This window comes from Cheilinus undulatus, linkage group 4, assembly GCF_018320785.1.
Source record: "Cheilinus undulatus linkage group 4, ASM1832078v1, whole genome shotgun sequence".
Lineage (NCBI taxonomy): Eukaryota > Metazoa > Chordata > Actinopteri > Labriformes > Labridae > Cheilinus > Cheilinus undulatus.
The window spans coordinates 38,314,393-38,333,566 of NC_054868.1; the positions used below are offsets into that span (position 1 = coordinate 38,314,393).

A 19,174-nucleotide genomic window follows, 5' to 3' on the forward strand; every position below is an offset into this window, starting at 1 on the left:
TTGTTTGTTTGTTTTGTAGCAGTCTTCTGTACTTAATCTGAGTATAAGGCTTTGTAAATCCTGTATTTTTGTCAAAATGTAGCTCAATGTCCATCCCATGTGTGTGCAGAGTAACAAAGAATAAAAAGTTTACCCCTGCCCTGAGAGAGTAACAGAGGACGTCAGACTGAGCCTTAGATATCAGGTCAGCAACAGATGGAAAATCTCACCCTTATTTAGGCAAACTCTCCTAAAATAATGCAGACGGGGCTGTTCAAGAATCTGTTACATCACAAATGCTACAACGAGAGGATGAATATTGCTGAAGTCTCTATATAGAAACTACACACCCTTATCTCAGTAGTAAGAAGGGAAAGACTGTAAGTGGTTTGGAATTGTATGCAGGCTTGCCCATAGGAATGGCTGGGCCCCTGGAGAACCCTGAGAGGGCCCTCCCTGTGATTTACTGATCTCAATGCATGTTTGTTGGTGTTAGCCTGCTAGATAACATTTACTTCCTTTTGGAGCTGAAAGTATGTTAAGTAGTTGGTTTGAACATACCCTAGAAATTTGCATCAGTTCCTTCTCTTTTCCTGACATCCTGACCATGGTGGAAAGTGCAAAATTGCTTTAAAAGTGGCAAAACTTGCAGAAAATTTAATTAAAAGAGTTTTTTTTTAAAGTGAAAAAAGGGTTTAAGTGTTAATAAGACAAGGCAAGGCAAGTTTATTTGTATAGCACATTTCAGCAACAAGGCAATTCAAAGTGCGTCACACAGGACATTAACATACAATGACAAATGGAAAAAAGAAACACAATGAAAACATTTTAAATGAAACATGTAAAAGGTGATTAAAAACAGCAAATAAGACCCACAAAAGATAAAACCCAGGCTCCTCCCTTTTTTTTTCATATTGTCAGAAACAACCTCGATCCATAGACCGGATTCTGTCCCAGACAGTTTCATGTTACTGACCTATCCTGGCTGCCAGAAACAACCTTGGTCCGAAGACCGGATTCTGTCCCAGACAGTTCCATGTGTCTGGCCAATACCAGATCCTTATCTGAGCTCCAAGCTCTCAACTTAAAACAATTTAAAAGAAAAATGTAAAAAGTCATAAAAACAGCAAATAAAAACCCATAAATATAAAAACACACATATTAAAGTAAAAGTTACAGTGCAGAGTTCGAGCAAAAATAGAAAATTTGAGAAGTGCTAAAGTTTTTTAGTCAAAGGCAGCAGTGAACAGGTGTGTCTTCAACCTTGATTTAAAAGAACTTAAACTCTCAGCAGACCTGATGTTTTCTGGGAGTTTGTAAGGGACAATACATGTGTAAAGTGGAAATAACAGGAGTTAAACACAGTTAAACTGTCAAAAATGTGCATTAAACATAGCGAAAAGGGGATGATTTTGGCAAAAATGGGTTCACATAGGCAAAATATAGGCAGAAAGTGGAAAAAGTGGGTTAAAAGGGGGAACATGGGTGTAACAAATTGTGAAATGAGATTAAAACTGTCAAAAATGGACATAAAAAGAAATCAAAAGAGGTTAACAGTCGCAAGAATTGGCTTACAGAAGCAAAGATAGGCAGAACATGGCAAAAATGGGTTAAAAGTAGCTAAAACCTGTAGAAAAAGTTGTGGAAAGGTTTTAAGAAGGTGGCAAAGATGCTTGAAAAGTGGCAAAACATGCAGGAATAGTAATAGAAGGAGTTTAAGAAGTGGCAGAAAAAGGTGGGGAAATTGAGTTTAAAAGTTACAAAATGTGAGTTAAGTGACAATAACTGGCATAATAAAGAGTGAAATACAGTTAAAAATGGCAGAAATATGCATAAAACATAGTAAGAAGGGGCTGATATTGACAAAAATGAGTAAACACAGGCAAAGAATGGTGAGAAAGTGGCAAACATGAGTTTAAAGAAGCAAAAATCTGTAGTAAAACTGATTTGCAAAGCCTGGAAAGTGGCAAACTGGCTTTAAGGTGGCGATAGTGGCCAGGAAAAGTGGTGAATTAGGATTAGAAAGTGGAAAAAAGAGTTCAAAGTCTCAAAATTTGTTTAATGTTGTAAAAAAATGGGCAGGAATAAAGTGAAGAAAACGGGTTAAAAGGTAGCAAAAATGGGTAAAAGAGGAAAAAAAAGGTTAAAAATAGGCAGAATTGATGAAAAGTGGGACAAATGGGCAGAAAAAGTGTTTAAAGAGGGGTTAAAGGGTGGAAGGAATAAATGATTTCAACATCAGAACCCAATAACAGCTTTTCAACTCCAAAATGAGGTAACTATTAGCCATGATGCTAGCACCAATGCTACTGATCCACGTGCATTAACTATTGACAAATCACAGCTGGGGAGGGCTTGTCAGGGGAAGTTTGTATACTCTGAGGAAACTAAAAAATAAAAACTATTCTCCATAAACCTGCATATACCCTGTACTGCACCACTGCCCATAGCCATATGTAGGCAGACAAAGGCAAGCCTGGGCCCCCTCCTCCTTTGTTACCCCACCTAATCTGCAGCCATGCCTGTAAGCATCTGTAAAAGATGCAGTTGGCTGTAGAGTCAGGTGCTGGTCTGAGGTTTGTCAATTCCTTTAGATTAGTGGTTGCAAATGAAAAGTCGCCAAAGTGAAGAGTAAACAGTGAAAGAATTTGGCAAAGCAGTCATTGCAGAAAGACATGGAGTAGAGACAAGGCTTGATAACTTTGTGAATGCTTTCAGAATGGACAAGGAGTGAAACAAACATAAAAGAGCAGAAAGAACGAATTCATGTTTAGCTCAGTATGTCCAGAGTGTTTTAACTGTACTGAAAAATACTGTATATGATATCCTTTAATGGCAGAATGCTTCAAATAAACTTGCAATCTCTCTTGTGTGTGTCAAACCAGCAGTCTGTGATTTTTCCAATCTGTGAATGGGCACTTGTTTGTTACACTTGCACATCACTGAATGATCAAGAACAGCCAAGGCAGGATCCCCGGGGTTTATTGCACGTCTGGATGGAATGACAATGTACAGAGCAAAAAGATACACTTTTGGCATCACACTGTCACACCTCCTGACCAACAACTGCAAATGTTAACCAGGACCTTCATGTTCCAAACAATCTGTGTCCTAAAACCAGTGTAATATTAGCACAATACATACCCTTAAATGACAAGATGCACTCTTCCCAACTGCATTCTCGAAAAGTTTTTTCCCCAAGGATATTTTACATTTTTATTGAGTTTTTTTTTTTTTACTGAGAAAGTAATGTCAAACAAAAATATGTAACCTGAAATAAGTGATTGTTTGAATATCCACCACTTTTAAAGCATAATAACTGTTTCATAGCAATAAAGCGGTGCAGATAGGTGAAGGAGTAGTGAGATATGGTCAAGCATCTATTTTCTATGCCCCTTGTTCCGTTCCAGGTTGGGGGGGGGGGGGGGGCTATCCTGGCTGTCATTGGGCAGGGTACACCCTGGACTCGCCAGTCAATTGCAGGGGCTGACATATAGAGACAGACAACCAGGAACACTCACATTTACACCTATGGGCAATTTAGAGTGATCAATTAACCTAATGAGCATGTTTTTGGTGGTGGGAGGAAGCCAGAGTATGCACAGAGGGGCCCCGGCCCTGACCGGGAAGCGAACCAGCAACCTTGTTGCTGTGAGGCAACACCAGTAACCACTGCGCCGCCATGCTGCCTGTTGGTCATGCAGGTTTGGTTAATTGGTCCTCCTGAAATTTCTTGTTGCTTTTTTTTCCAAAGATCTTGAATCCTTGCTGGAATTCACTCCTTTGACGACACAATGAAGAAGCAAGAAATACACTGTTTGGAGCCAGCTTTAACGATTACAGGCTGTAAGTGTATCATATATAGTGTTGATATTTTTCTATGCTAAATGAAATCAAATAAAGCGTGAATATTTTTTTATTTTATTCAGAAAAAAAGGGACATGTTTTGCAAGTCCGAGTATAATTTAAGCCACACATTTATTACATTATAATTCTTTAAGTGTCCAATAAAGTGCACACCTACAACAAACAGCACACACATCATAATGAAGCACAAACACATTAAAAGTCTTTTGTTTAATTCAATCTACACAATATTTGGCCGATGTATAACACAACAATGCATGCATTTCAAGCCAAGGTATCAACCCTCGGAGTATAAAATTTCATTTCATAATACAAAAATAAATAATGGAATTTCATATACAGTACTAAAATATGATGGTCCAAAATTATCATCCTATTCTAGATCCATGTGAACGTCACACTTCCACTGGCCTGTACCTCCAGCTGTTACAATAATGTGGAAAAAGATGGAGTGCTGCTTTATTTAGAATGGGAAAAGTTATTAAAGGGAATCAAGATGCAGAGCATGCTTTTAAACATTGATAGGATATCACCCTTGATCATAGATGACAGCTGGGTCCAAATATGTCTAAAACAATGCAGGTATAGTTTATAGAGCTGCAGACCGTCAGAGTAAACACAGCTAAAATAGAAAGTGCATTTAATTTACAAGTAACATATTTTGGTGAATCCAGCATGGGATTTAACAACCTTTATACAATAAAAATATTATAAATGAACAGCAGAGTAAAACGTCCAGCAACATTTGATGACGAATTTACTTCTTATGATAGAAACACTGACAGGTTGTACAGCACCATGCTCACATCTTTAAGTGTCCACTTTCCCGTACGTCCCCTCCGGTGGTCGGTAGCACTTTGGAAAGGCCATCAACTGCAACATGTTGAAGGCATATTTCCTGCATCTAATATTCTTTTGAACGTTCTCAATGCGGCATCCTTCTCTGGTGATCAAATGAAGAGGGTGAGCAGGAGTGAAAGAAAAAAAGGGGATCATTAAAAGTAAATATGAATGAGTCTCAAAAATTTGTAATGATAAAAACAAACTTTAAATGAGGTGTTTGGCACAAAACACAAAGAAGTTTAAAACAACATGACTACCCAAAATACTGACTTGTGTTTTAATCAATCTGTTTCATTCAAGCACTTCAGTCAACTGTTTAAATGTTTATTACACTGGTAGATCTTACTGTATATGTCTAGGCTCTGACCTCATCTCTTCTTGCAGACAGTGAGTGTTGATCCATTCAGTGTTAGTCCAGCTCCATAGAGAGTCAAATGATTTACGCTACCCCTACAGCCATTTCAAATCTGGGGTTGAAGTTTCCCATCATGCCCTTTGGCAGTGTTTAGATGTATTTTGATGTTTGTAGATGTTGCATTTTGTACAGTGACAACTTAACATGTCTGCACCGTAACAAGTTCATTAGACCACCTGTCATATTTGTCTCAGAGCCCATCCAGCATCATGAAATGCTTTAATGCGGACTCTTTCATTTTCAGTGAGCTCTCCAAGTTTTACAATTTTGAACAGGAATGAGGAATTTCATACTGAATTCACCCAAATTTGAATCGGCTCGCTGGGCTTCTCTGAGAAGTCAGAAATTAATCAAACATAACATCCAACCACTAAAACTCATTTTTCTGTTCAGGAATGCAAGTAAATATTTATAACTTGAACTAATTAATCACGAAATAATAATGTGCTTTACTATTTTTTCAGTTTTTTGTATAAATCAGTAAATTTGAAAATTCATGGATAACAATAATAATTATATTTTAGCATTTAAAATATCATTTCAGTTAAAGAGCTTCTACATATTGGTGTATTAACCATTGTAGAAACATAAAAAATGATGTGGGTAATTACCCATGCTGTTACTTTAGGGCAGCTGTGGCATAAACCTTACTTTGGTTAGGGTTAGGGTTAGGGTGGTCTAATAAATGTGTTAAGCACTGTAGGTCCTAACAAAGGATGCAGTGCAGGATGCAGTGCTTGTCACCATCAAGTTTCAATCCCATTAAAGCATGAAAAGAACAATGCAATGTGCCAATAATTAAAATGTAGGTTTTCAGATTTACACGTGGAATGGAAGGAAATAACACAATGTCAGACTGTCAGGTGAGAGCTATATAAACTCTGAAATAGTGTTAAATTTAACACTTTGGGAGCTGAATTAACACTGGTAAATTACATAAAAAGATTTATTTCTAACATGAGATGTGACACCTAAATTGATGCATTTACAGTCTGGAGTGGATGTCTCTGCTGTGTCTGCAGAAAAAATGGCTGGAAAATTCACTTGAGTGGCTTTAGATATACCAAGGCAACCCGCCCTTAATGCATCCCTCTGTTTTCAGTAAGGAACATCATCCCATGAAGTTTTGTTCTGCATTTTGTATAATCGGACATCTGCATCTGCATCCAACTATCTGCACTTAAGTGCCAACGATGGCTAGCATTAGAGAGGCCAGTCTCCCATGCAAGCATCCCGGTTTCATGCCCAACCAGGGGTCCCTTTGGCACATCATTCCCTCTCCCTCTCACCAATTTTCTGCACCATCGTCTCTTTAATCTTCAATCCAACCTCTAATTAAAGACAAAACAGCCTGAAAATAAATCTTGGAAAAGGAAAATAACAGCACCTAGACCGGTCTCAGCAAAGGCTTTGAAAAGGAAGCTGAAGTCTTTACGGTTAGCTTCAGACTACACTGGATGCACCAAAAAGGCCCAGTTTTGGTGTCTTTGAAGAGCTACACCATCCCAGACTGACTTGATGATAGTGAACATGTCTTGTACTCATGTCTGGAGTCCAGCTGAAGGGTTGGTACATTTGGATTCAGCTTCTTTAGTGTCCATCCTCCTCCTCCTGCTGGTTCTTCAAACAAGCTAAAACATCACTGCAGCTTGATATTATCAGCGTCCAACATTCACACCACTGCTTAATAAATAGCCTTCTTTCATGAATACTCTCGAGTCTTTGTTTTATTTGCTTTCATACAGTTTCCCTAAAGGCCTCTTTATGTTAAAAATAGGTTCCCCACTCTCTGGAAGAGCAGATCTCATAATGAGCCAGGATAAGCCATTTCCATTTATTTTCTGTTATTATTTTTGTTTCAGAGGCTATGTGAGGGAAAGTGTTCAGAGCTTAGCAGCAGCTCAGTCTGGAAAGACTTGGTTTGGGCACTGGAGAGTTGCCTGTCAAAGTTCCAGTTGGACCAGTCCTAACACTGGTCTACTTCCCTGTTGCCAAGCTCGTGTTTTCTCTCTCAACTCAACAGTCCTGTTAGGGATGTGACTGCTGTTTTGCTCATGGATGATGAAATAGAGGCTGTATAACCAGGTTTTATAAGGCTGATGTGTAGTTTATGATGAGCACTGCGGAAACTCCAGACACACGTGGGTGTGAATGTTTGGCTAACTATGCCTCAAAACACCAGTAGCCAAGAGAGACAGTCCCAAACTGTAGTGGCAGTTTGATCAGAAATGAACCACATTTCTTTATCAAATCAAAGGTAACGAACAACACTGACAGCTTTTCATGATGTAAAGGTGTTTTATCTCACTTTTGCATGTGTTTGCAATAGTTAAGGGTAGGGATTAGTTGTGTTGTATGCTGGTATGCACAGTGTTGGGTGGTATAAAACTAACATGTTGTGTTACTTGTTCAATCAAAAAAGTAATCTGAGTACTCTACTCACAGTTTTTCTAAATGTGAGGGCCAGACCCCAAATGTTTCCAAAAAACAAAGAATGCCTCTGTCTCTATCTCTGCCACCTTTATTTTGAGGGTCACTGAATGAAAAGTTTGCGAGGTCTTGCTCTAATGAATTACTTTGGAACGAGGGGATATAAATGGCTGCTGCTGGAGTAGTGATATGGTTGGATGTATCTTTAGGCCTTGTCCATGCGGGGAGGAAAATGATATGTTACTGTTTCATTTTGAAAAAGTTTTCCGTAAACACAGGATCGTTTCAGGAAATGTCTGCATAAGCAAAGAACCACTGAAAATGACAAAAAACGCTGTAGTATAGATGCAAGCACCTGCAAGTGGTGCTGTAATGCTGCCATGGAAAATGCACCAAAAGAGGGAAGACAATTACGGAAAATTGCCCAAAACTTTCTCATTGTTGTTCTCTGCTGTGGATTTAAGAACATCTGCTGTATGCTGATATCCACAGATGTGATAAATGACTTTAGATCTTGAGAAAAAATTGAGAAAAACTGTTAGCATGGTAAAACACAGTAAAATATAATGCTTGAATGAATTTCCATGAAGCACTTCTGCATGATCTGACAGAATCCTTAGGTTTTATGAACTTCAAGGACCTTGACACTACATTTAACCCATGTCTGCTGATGCTTCAGTCACGTATCAAAGATCATATTTACGTTTGAAGTGAAATCATAATGTGGTTTGGGACCAGAGCCAGAGGGTTAAGTTTCCAGACATGACAGGTGACTAATGAATCTAGAAAGTGCTTTTAATTTATAGTAAGTTAGCGTATAATGTTAGCTCAGCTGACAGCCATCTGATTTGCTCTAAGCACGCTATTGGCTAATTTAACTTATGCTACCATATTTGAGCAAGCCTGGCTAGGCTTTGCTGCTCCCTCTGCAAGCTGCTTTTTGCAACCCTCCTCAGCCCTAACTTCCCTCTATGCTTTGTCTGACATGGTAAATGTCATGTGTTGTCACTGATGCCTTCTCTCTCCCTTCTCTGGGTTTATTGCTGCATCCCTCCCTGCCTCAGGTTCGCATGCCCCATTTGCCCCCTTGCCATAATTTGGACACCCCTTGTCTTGCATTTTGTGTGCAGATTGTGTAGAGCAATTACATGACTGTTGTTGAGGACCAGTAGGAGCAGTCTCCCTAGCACCAAATGTTGATCTGCAAATGGGGTATTATGGCAGGGAGGTGAAGGAATGTTCTTCACAGCTGTAGAAAAGGAAGAGAAACTGGTGGATCTGTGGAGGGAGCAAGGACGCCTTCATACCATGGCACCTTCAAAACTCTCAGTGAGAATGCTATAGCTAGCTTCATCATGCTCACTTGGGACCTCCTTGTTCTTACTAGGGATACATGCTCAATCATTATTCTCTGGATTCTGAGGGCTGCAGCAATTTCTGTCCACCTTTTCCTCAATCTGTCATGGCACAAAACAGAGGACATAAAGGCAGTCCTGCTCTCTCCACAACTCCACCAGTTTCTTTTCTCTTTTCTGTTTTCCGTTGAAATGTTGTAGACATATAGTTCCACCCAGTGCATGATTGGAAACAGCTATATAAGAAAACTAGTTGTAGTCTTGCAGTGTATGGGAGTCTTCTAGTGTATGGAAGGCATAAGTCAGTGTAAGGACAGGATTCTGCAGGTACAAATAGCTGCAGTGGAAGAAAGCATTCAAATGAGGGGGAGAGTGGAAACAAGGTAGACATGGCTCTCTATTTATCACTTTATATGTGCATGGCTCGCAGTAAAGGGAGGTGAGCCTTCTCTTCTCTACACAACAAAAACTGAAGTGTTGAAATCTCAGTGATAAATGGTTAATCTTAACTCCCAAACATAAATGTAAGCTCCATTCTAAGTGAAATGGTGATGGTGTTACTTAACAGTGCTGATCCACCAGTGTTTGTTCAGCTCTATTAACGGTAAACTGATCTAAGCTCCTCCCACTGCCATTTCAAAAATTAGGGGAAGGGTTTTCCCACAATTCCCTTGGGTAGAGTGTTTAGATGTTGCCTGTTTTACAGTGATCACTGCTGGGATTCTTTTGCTCTTGCTTCTGGTGGATTGTTGTTTTTGATGCTAAATACTTCTGCACCATGAGTGAAGTTATCCACCGAGTTCCCACCTGTGGCAAGAGGTGGTGTAAAAGAAAGGGTGAAAGGCTAATTCTCACAATTTTGTCTTTCCCAACTCTGTAATTGTCTATTTGCTCCATCTTAACTTGAAAACGGTGGACTGTGCCACGTGTCAGTCTTTATTAAGAAAGTGTGTTGCAATGTGTCAATAATTAAAACTGTAAAAACTTCAAATTTACACCCAAAATTTTAAGTTCAGCAATATTTCCAACCTTTTAAAGTATTATTTCCATAAACATTAACCCATTACAGTGTTAATATGTGGATAACACATTAATAGTTTAAAAATGCTACTCTCTGAGCGTACATTTCTAACACTAACAGACAAGTGTTGAGCTGAAGTACCAGTAGTTAGTGTTGGTGAGAGTCTATTTAACTCCAAAAAGAGTCAATAATGACACGAGTTCTAGTCACCAACTCTCCAAAGAGTCAAATAAACACCCTGTGGTGTGGACTCATAGACACTGTAATGTTGTCTTCACACCAGACCTGAGTAAAATTATTTGCCCAAGTTAATTAAATATAAGTCAACGTAAAGATGTGAGTTCCCCTCGGGCGGCGCGAATGATGCAAATGGCAGCTCAAATCGAGTGACTAATTTGTGCAAATGAGGTTAATTTGCACTACATTTAACATGCAGTTGACCTGATTCGCTTATTCCCACTTGTACTTGTGGAGTCTGTGGCTACAGGAATAAAAAGGAGCTTGCTTGGAGGAAATGAGTGAGGAGGTCAGATTGCCTGATAAATTGATTTCAACCAAACTTCTACAAAGTTAGCAGATTTGGTCACTCAATGACAGATACAGAGCAACAATCTTTTCAATGTAGTTTAGCTCAGCTATGCTTGTTGACAACTGACTGAAATGCTGGATATGGAAAAGGAAAACCCATCCCCTCTTGCTCCTTCTGGGCACTGGGGTTAACGCGATTTGACACGCAAGTGAAGCAAGTTAATCACACTAATTAAAAAAAAAAAGGATTAGTGAGTTTAATTCGCATGTTCAGATGTGCAAACAGGTGATAGTTTGTGTCTGGTGTGAGCACAACATAAAAGTTTCAGTATCAACTCTGACAGTGTTAATTTGACTACACAGATTTTGCATTGCAGATTCTCTGTACTTGAGACAAGCACATCCTGCTTAGCAGGCAGTCTGAAAGTCCTGACTTGTTAACATGTACCCCGAAATAAAAGTCATTATGCAGCCTCCCTGCACCCAGTCTCAAATTGCTTAGGTGTCAAAATGGGGGGTCATCTTCATCTTGTAGGGTCTGAGAATAAAACCTGTAATTTATTATTTGCTATTTCAAAAAAGCTAGTAAGAGTTAAAGACACACAAGAAAACAGCTGCATCAGTATAACGGAAATTACAGACATAATTAGGTCTCAGAGTTGTTGAAATTAGAATTTTTGTTAAGGTAATAGAGGAGCTCTTTGCTTCTTCTTAGCTGCCTTACATTAGCTACTGTAGGAATAACAGGGGTACTATAGCATGAAATATTTGCAGGCTAGCTTGCATTTAGAAATCATGACTAGGCTTTATTTACTTCAGCAACACATCCATTTTAAAAATGGTAATACAGAGCCTGACGTCTAATCCAGATGTGTACTGTGGATCTGACGACTATGTCTGTATTCTTAAATCTTTCTTGAAGAGCTCAGCTGTTGTCAAAAACTATTAAAGACCAATCAGCAAACTACAGTGCTTCATGGGGGACTTTTAATGAAGAATAAACATCTCTAGATATAGATGTCTCTATAGTTTTGTAAATTCGCAGTGATCACCTGCAAGCTTACTATGAAACCCTATATGAAAATATCATTGTCATTTTAAATCATGTGTATTTTGTATATGCAGTTTATGTGACTGACTTAAATAAATAAATGCAATTCCTGTTGAATTAAAGGAGCGAAAGGGTTTGTAGAAAAGAAAATTATAGCCCAACTGGGATCAATTAGATCAATTCAATGGCTGTTTAATCATTAAAGCATACAGGGTGAGCTCAGTAGTGTGTATTAACCTTATTGGAAAAAGCCAATCAAATCCCACACTCATGAAAGAATCATCAGCAAACAGGAAAAAAGGAGTGAGTAGAGATGGCATTGACAGCAATTTATTGATATTTTGCAAGCAGAAAAACAAGACTTAAAATGAGCCACACAACCAGTAAGTGGGAGCTAACAAGCAGCAGGGCAATGGGGTAAAAGTGTCGTGACGCTGGTTTGTTCTCTGTCACGGCGCCAGCCTCAGGGTCCTCCCACTGCCCAATGTCTCCCTGGGTCAGCCGACTGCAGGGGCGCCCGCCGTAGTGAAAGAGAACGGACAGAGACAGATCAAAACACAGCCGTGTTAGTACAGTCCAGATGCTGTCTAAGTGGGACTTTAGGCATGGATTAATTGCATGGGAGCCACTACTGGCTGCTACCATAAGAACCACTTAGACTGAGAGCATTAGTACACACTTAGCCGAGAAAAGACACATGGAGCAGAGATGTGAGAAACAAGCTCACGGAAAACTGAGATGGCAGAGGATGCAGAGAGGAAGCATGCATGAAAGGTGTAATAAAAAAGGAGTTTCCTTTGTATCTGATCCAGGTGAGATGCAATCTGTGAAGTCTAGAGCGGAAGGATCACGTTTACAGAGGTGGTTTAACAGGTTTCCTTGTGGAATGTGAAACTTGTTTTTAGGTTTGCTTTGAGGTACTGACAATCGACACACTGCTGATGAAGCTTAAAACAATTTCAAAGGACAGATATCTGTTTGAGAGGCAAGATATTTTCTTATCTTGTACCTTAATGCTGATAAGGTAAAGCAGACTAGACAAATAAGCACATAGCTGGGGCTTCAGCTTCAGCAAACACGACATACCTGATGGCTGGACTAACAGCATCAGAATCAGTCAGTAAATTACAGCTGTTAAAATACTGCTGTACTTCGTAACCACTGTCATTTACAGCAATCACATTTTTGCCATTTTTCAGCCATTTTTGCTACTATTTTGCCTGTTTTGACACTTTCTTCTTGGCACTTTTATCCCCTTTTTCCACTCTTTGCCCATTTTTTGCCACTTTCCTTCCATTTTTATTCCTTTTATCCACTTTTGCAGCCTTCTGCCTTACTTCTTCCCCTTTTTTGCCCATGCCACTCCTCTCTGACTAGAGTATAACCTTTTTTTCACAATTAGCTATATCATTGCTTACTATTTTTCTTATAAAAAGTTTCTCTGTTTTTTCTGGCATTCTGACATTTGTGTACATTGTGGTCTAGCTATGAAGTCTGACATTTACTACGTAATTGTTTATTGCATTTTCATAAAGGCTGTATTTGTATTACTGCATGAATAAATAAAAAACATTTTTCATTTGGTAAGAGCAATTATTATTTGAGTTAAGAATAAAATAATTTTATCAAATGTTACTTTACAATGAAGCATGACTTCGCTTTCAGTAGGCCCTAATTTGACTTGGCTGGGCTGCAGACAGCTCTCCAGATTATCCCCCCTTAGGAGGGGGCTTGCTTCTGTAATACAGTGCAGTTAAATGCAGTGCAGCACACTAAATCACAGCGGGTTACTATTGTCTTTATTTTTACACTGCTGTTTAACATTAACAAGAAGAGACAACGATTTAACCACCTGTTTTCTTCTTCTACTTCTTTTTCAACGGTAAGTTATAAATAGGCAATTTTAATTTAAATTTGACAGCTAGTTTCACTCACTGAGATCCGTGTAACTTGTATTTTATGTTAACATTATTCTCATAAAGAAAATTAACTTAATTTGTCTCAAATGGCTTTTTCTCAGTTGATATCTGCTGCCATCACTAATAACACTTTAGCTAGCTAGTGTATGCTAATGCTAGCTAGCGCACTAGCATGCTAACAGTACAGCATGCTACCTAATTGGAAACTTATGAAAATGGGGGAAACAAAATAATATCTGCATAAATTCAAGGTCTTTATTTTTCTTTCAAGTAAGAGAAAGGAGATTGGAGTGGAGTTCAGATCACATTTATCACTAGCTGAATGATTGTTGTAGGCTAGGCCTAGCTGCTGCAAGAGTCTAGCATCATCATGTGTCTTTATTGACATACCGTTACAACTTCAAACATCTCAATTAACATATTTCATCAGCTGAGGGTCTGAGCTTACTGTGGAGAAAATAGTCAAGATGTAGTTTTTCGAAATAATGCTGTGACGTCACATTCATACCCTTTATACTTCTGTCCTTAGTACAGAAGTATGCGGTTTGGGACTCACTGTTAGTGTTGCTATGCAGTCTACATCTCTTCATTAGCTATGTCGCCACATTAGCTTATGCTACGTTAGCTTTAGCAAGCATAGCACAAGCTGTTGTAGCCAATGTAGCTTCCTTAGCTTTAACTTGAGCTATGAGTGCTCTGTTGGAGTGTTTCCATGGTGTTAGGTTGTATTTTTACGAACTTTAGATAAAGCCCGTATATAAAGTAAACCTCCAGAAGAACCCTCAAATGTTTACTCGCCATGTATGCATTCTTTTGTCATGAGTTTCACCTTGGCTCCAGACTGCCTGGACCAGTAAACTTGCTGCCAACTTAAGTAATTCAATGTTAATGTTAGCCAGATGTTAGAAATGTTTTAGGTTAGGAGAAACTTCTTGTATTAAACTACCTCAGAATGATACAAGTCCTCTCTTCACTTAAACCTCTCAGAGAAAGCATCATTTCACATGGAGAACACATTTTTTTTCTGGAAGTTTAATCAGACTTCATTTTTAACGTTTTTGCATGTATTTCTATCCCAATAGTGGCGGTGTCTGACAGCAGTGGTCTGCAGGTTGAATGTCTGAGAGAGGGGTCTGCAGCCAGACTGTTTTAGAATAATGTCATGTCTGATTAAACACACAATATAACAGTGCTTAGTAATCTAGTCTAAAATTAGCACTATCTAAGACAGCATCACCAGGGCAGTTGGTAAATACTGTGAAGTGTGCTCATATAACCTAGCTTATCTTAAAAGTGCTAGTACTGCCAGCCTTCTCTCTTTTCTATTTTTTTTTGCACTTTTGTACTTTGTGATAACCCAGTGTGTTTTAGTAATTAATGAATTTCCTTGTTGGGTTTTGAGTTTGTGCTTAAATGTGTGAAATTGTGCTCTTACATGTTTTTATGTACTCTTACGTGCTGTATGTGTCTTGTGTGTTTCTTGTGCTCCCTATATTTTGCACACAGAATTGCCCCCATTGGGGATAAATAAAGTTCTTGATTGATTTACAGGCTAATGCTCACATTTAGTGCTTTGGTGTGTATACACTGACACAGCCCATGAACTACTTAATCTCAGTTTTCTAGATCAAAATAGTGCTAACCATGCTGCTTCTAAGAGATGCTATCAGTGCTTTTAGCTCATCATTGTTTACATCCTGGCTTAAAAGCATTGTGAGGGTGCCAGTCTAGCTCAGTTGGCAGAGCAAGCGTCCATATGCTGAGGCTAGAGTCCTCAATCCACTGGCCCCAGGACTGATTCCCAGTCTTGGTGCCTGTTTGGTGCATGCCTTCCCCCACTCTCTGTCCATATTTCCCATCTCTCTTCAACTGCCCTATCAATAAAAGGCAGAAATACTATATATTAATTACTTCAACCAACTACTGGTGCAGACTAACAAGAAATTAGAATTTAACCATTTAGCCTGCTTATCACCTTTACTTACATTGTTTTAATGTTTTCTTTGTGATATTTTCTTGAATAAGGAATGTGCAGTGCACAAAGTTATTTAAAAATGACCTTGTGGATACTACCAAGGAAAGTAGAAGTTAACTTTGCAACCTAGCACTAATTAGTAATACTGAAACAAAGGATGCCACCACTACCACTCTCCATGGACAGGGGCCTAGAATGCTATGGTGTGACCTGCTGGGTTAGTGTGACCCGACACAGCCAACTGGCAAATCTTAATCTCTATTTTACTGTAAGCACTCATATTAGTGTTGAACCATACAGATCTACATTAAACTTTTAAAAAAGTCATGCTTTGATTTAATTGCCAGTAAAATATCTTGCAGATAGTCTTTGGGGTTTGTAAAATAAAAATGCTGGAGCTTAATAAAAATCAGCAGGCTCGTGTTCATGTCTGCTGATCTCTGCTAAAAGGTTTCCCTTCTTTCCTTTTCCAGCTTCCCTTAATTGCTGCTCCTTTCATCTTCACCTCAGTTCAACTCTAAATGAAAGTTGAATTCTTCTTCTAAAAGACCAACTGATCTTCTGACAACTGAAGTTTAATCAGACCCACAGCCCTCGTTAATTTACACCACAACAGAGCTGTTTACAGTCTTCACAGAAATAAATCAGCTGTAGTCACTAATCTGGGTGTGTGTGTCAAAGAAGACACCATTAAATAGCATATCTTTATTTTACCTGGAGGTATCCCTGCAAATATTTATGTGCCCTGTATTATCAAAAATCTTATGTTCTCTTTTAAAGGGATACTTCAACATTTTGGCAAATTTGCCCATTGCCATAATCCCTGTAGTCTTAGTAATAGGTGCGTTACCTTACGGTGTTGGTGCAAGCTGTTTTTAGATCGGCAGGGCTGAGATGCGAGCTGCTCAGCTAACGCTACAGAGACATATGGTATTTCCAGCTTTCCCTCATCAAACTCATCAAATACACAATCCAACAACTCCAAAACGCTCTCATGGACAAGTTGTGACCTGCACATTCACCACGCTATGAAATAATCATGGAACATTACGAGACGGAGTTGTTTTAGAGGCAAATGCAAAGCCGGAACTACACTCCAGACATGGCTGCTGGGCGGAGTGATTTCAAAAGTGCATGTTTAGTGCAGGTACCTCCGTCGACAAAACTTGAACAAAACAACCAGCTGATGATACTCCAGGTGAAACCAAGTAACTACGGCACTGCCTGTCACTCCGCCCAGTGGTTTACTCAAGAAAGTATTTCCGAGTATTTGCTTCATGTGTCGTAATGTTACATAATTATACGTAATTATTTCATAGCGTGATGAATGTGCAGGTCACAACTTGTCCACGAAAGCGTTTTGGAGTTGTTGGATTGTGTATTTGATGAGTTTGATGAAGGAAAGCCGGAAATACCATATGTCTCTGTAGCGTTAGCTGAGCAGCTCGCATCTCAGCTCTGCTGATCTAAAAACAGCTTGCACCGACAACTAAAGGGAATGAACCTACTCATTAGACTATAGGGATTATGGCAATGGGTGAATTTGCCAAAATGTTGAAGTATCCCTTTAAAAGAGAAGATTAGATTTTTTTTTCCACTACATTTTTTAAAGATCTTGACTTAAAATATAACAAAGAGATCATCCAGAGCTTTTTTATTTCCACAAAACTTTTACTGTAAGGCTCTGAGAATGAAAAACAACAGAAGTGCTGAATCATATTTACCAGTATTTAAAACAGCCACCTACTGGAACATTATTTTCAACCTTTTCAAACCAGAGCTGTATGGCAAACTTTTCAGGCATGAGGAAGATAAGAGGCAGTTATACATGACTTAGTAGAAAGATTAAATATTGTAATTGCCTTATTAAATTCTGTTTTAGGTTCACACACACCTAGGTAGCTTGCCAGCGGTAATTTACTCGGTAAACAATACAAATCCAAACATAAATAGTTTTACTGTAGTGGTTGCTTGAAGTTCGCTGAAGATCTGTGTGACAAAGATAATTTGGTTTTATTGCTTTTTGTTTCAAGATGGTGTAATCGGGTGTTTAAGTTGAATACATGACACGCATTTGTTACCCTATGTCACTGATACTGGAATTGAGTTTTATGAATAACACAAAGAGTTAAGGGACTGTCCTGTTATTCATTACTATGATCATGTATGGCCTTTTCTCACACTTATAAAGCAGCTGCTATCAGGATATTACCTCAGGTGCTTCAGATGTGCACTACATGGTAGAGTGCAGCCTTAAAAAAATTCTTAAAACTAGGGTTTCTCAGGATGGGGCAGATGCAGATGTAGATGTTTACCCTGCTGGCCAACACACATTAAAGGCAGCAGGGTCCCTGCAGCGCTCAGAGGAACATGCATGACTGCCTTTGAATGTGTGAGGGAAGGTGCTGATGGTGAGAGGAGCACATGATGATGCTTATACTGTCACATCAAAGAGTGATAAACTGGAGGGAGAGGTGCAGACAAAATATTTTTATGTGTGCCATGAGAGTCAACTTTTACTTGCAGAGGTGGTGCAGGTGCAGGTTATTACTTTACCCATATTTCTATGATCATTTGCTTTAAATGAGAATGCAGATACCAAATCTGCAGCAGGTTGCATTCAGATGACATCAAGTCACCCACAGAGCTCTAGATGGGGGGCAGGAAGTGATTTCTGCATTGTGAAGTGCTATCAAAATGTCAAGTTTTGTGCCAGCCAGTTCAATCAGAAAAAAGCAAATTTTGTGTCCTGAGAGTGGCGACACATGAAGGCAAAAAGTTTGAAGAGCTAATGGAGAAACAGCCGAAGACATGGGTTAAAAATGTCAGGCTAAAGTCTGCAACAGGGAGCTGAGACAATGCTTGAGTGAAAGTTACAGCTACAATACTAACTTTATACTTCCTCCTGAGACCCGAGTTTGGTTTAGAATGGATTTTTAGTTTCTCCCACTTATTTGGGATCAGTTTGACCCGAGAAGTATAAAACCTAAGAGTTGGCTTTAAACAGGAAGTAGTTTTCACAGAAATTATGTCTGCATATGTGGACAACAGGCTTATCTTACTGCACAACACAACACATTAATACATTTTCAGTGTGGTTTGGATTGTTAGAAAGGGAAATTTCAGTCAGTAAGAAACAGTGTTTGTCATTAAGAGATGTTTGATGCCGTCACTTTTCTTATGATGGACCACAAGATCTTTTTAAGGCCAATTATGAACTAAATTTCTACTGAAAGTTCTGGAGGTCTTGGAAAAATCCCTTTAAAATCATTAGAGTTCCAAATCACAAAAAAGAAATCCCCTTTAATGCCTAGAATTTCTAGTATTTATTAAAAAATTCTGTTTATTCCTATAATCCCTTAAAAATACACCAAAATGTCCTCAAATATTCCTCAATTTTCTTTCCTTAAATTTTCTCAAAATGCCTAAAGATATACATAAATATTTCACAAAAAATTCCATGAAAATCTCAGCCAAATTTCTCAACATTTCAAACCAAATACCCACCAAAATTTGAAATCAAATCCCCCAAAATTTACTAATAAATTCTGCTTGAATAACATGGGAAATATGGAAAATTTCCAGACAATTTCCCCCAAACATCCAAATAAATTCCCTACAAACTTCCCTGATAATTTAGGAACATTTCAAGGGAAATCCCCCACCCAAATTTCATAATAAAATTTCCCGAAGGTTTACATATAAATCCCCTAAATTCCAGTGAAAGTAACTAAACATTTCAAAGCTCACTATCAAAAAAAAAAAAAAAAAAAAAATTAGGAAAACCTTGG

At 38.7% G+C, this 19,174-nt stretch overlaps 1 protein-coding gene across 7 annotated transcripts in view; it reads right to left on the reverse strand.

The window, feature by feature from the left end:
- Positions 1–4,041: 4,041 nt before the first annotated feature.
- The window catches only part of inpp4b (inositol polyphosphate-4-phosphatase type II B), a 257,684-nt gene continuing 242,551 nt past the window's right edge, over positions 4,042–19,174 (reverse strand). For 6 of the 7 annotated variants that reach the window (XM_041784757.1, XM_041784759.1, XM_041784763.1 and 3 more), the window contains one exon: positions 11,804–11,994. In XM_041784757.1, the coding sequence (XP_041640691.1) occupies positions 11,820–11,994 (175 nt within the window). In that variant the 3' untranslated portion in view covers positions 11,804–11,819. Of the gene's footprint in view, positions 4,790–11,803; positions 11,995–19,174 lie in introns of those variants that run through there. The other variant, XM_041784758.1, reaches the window with a different exon arrangement.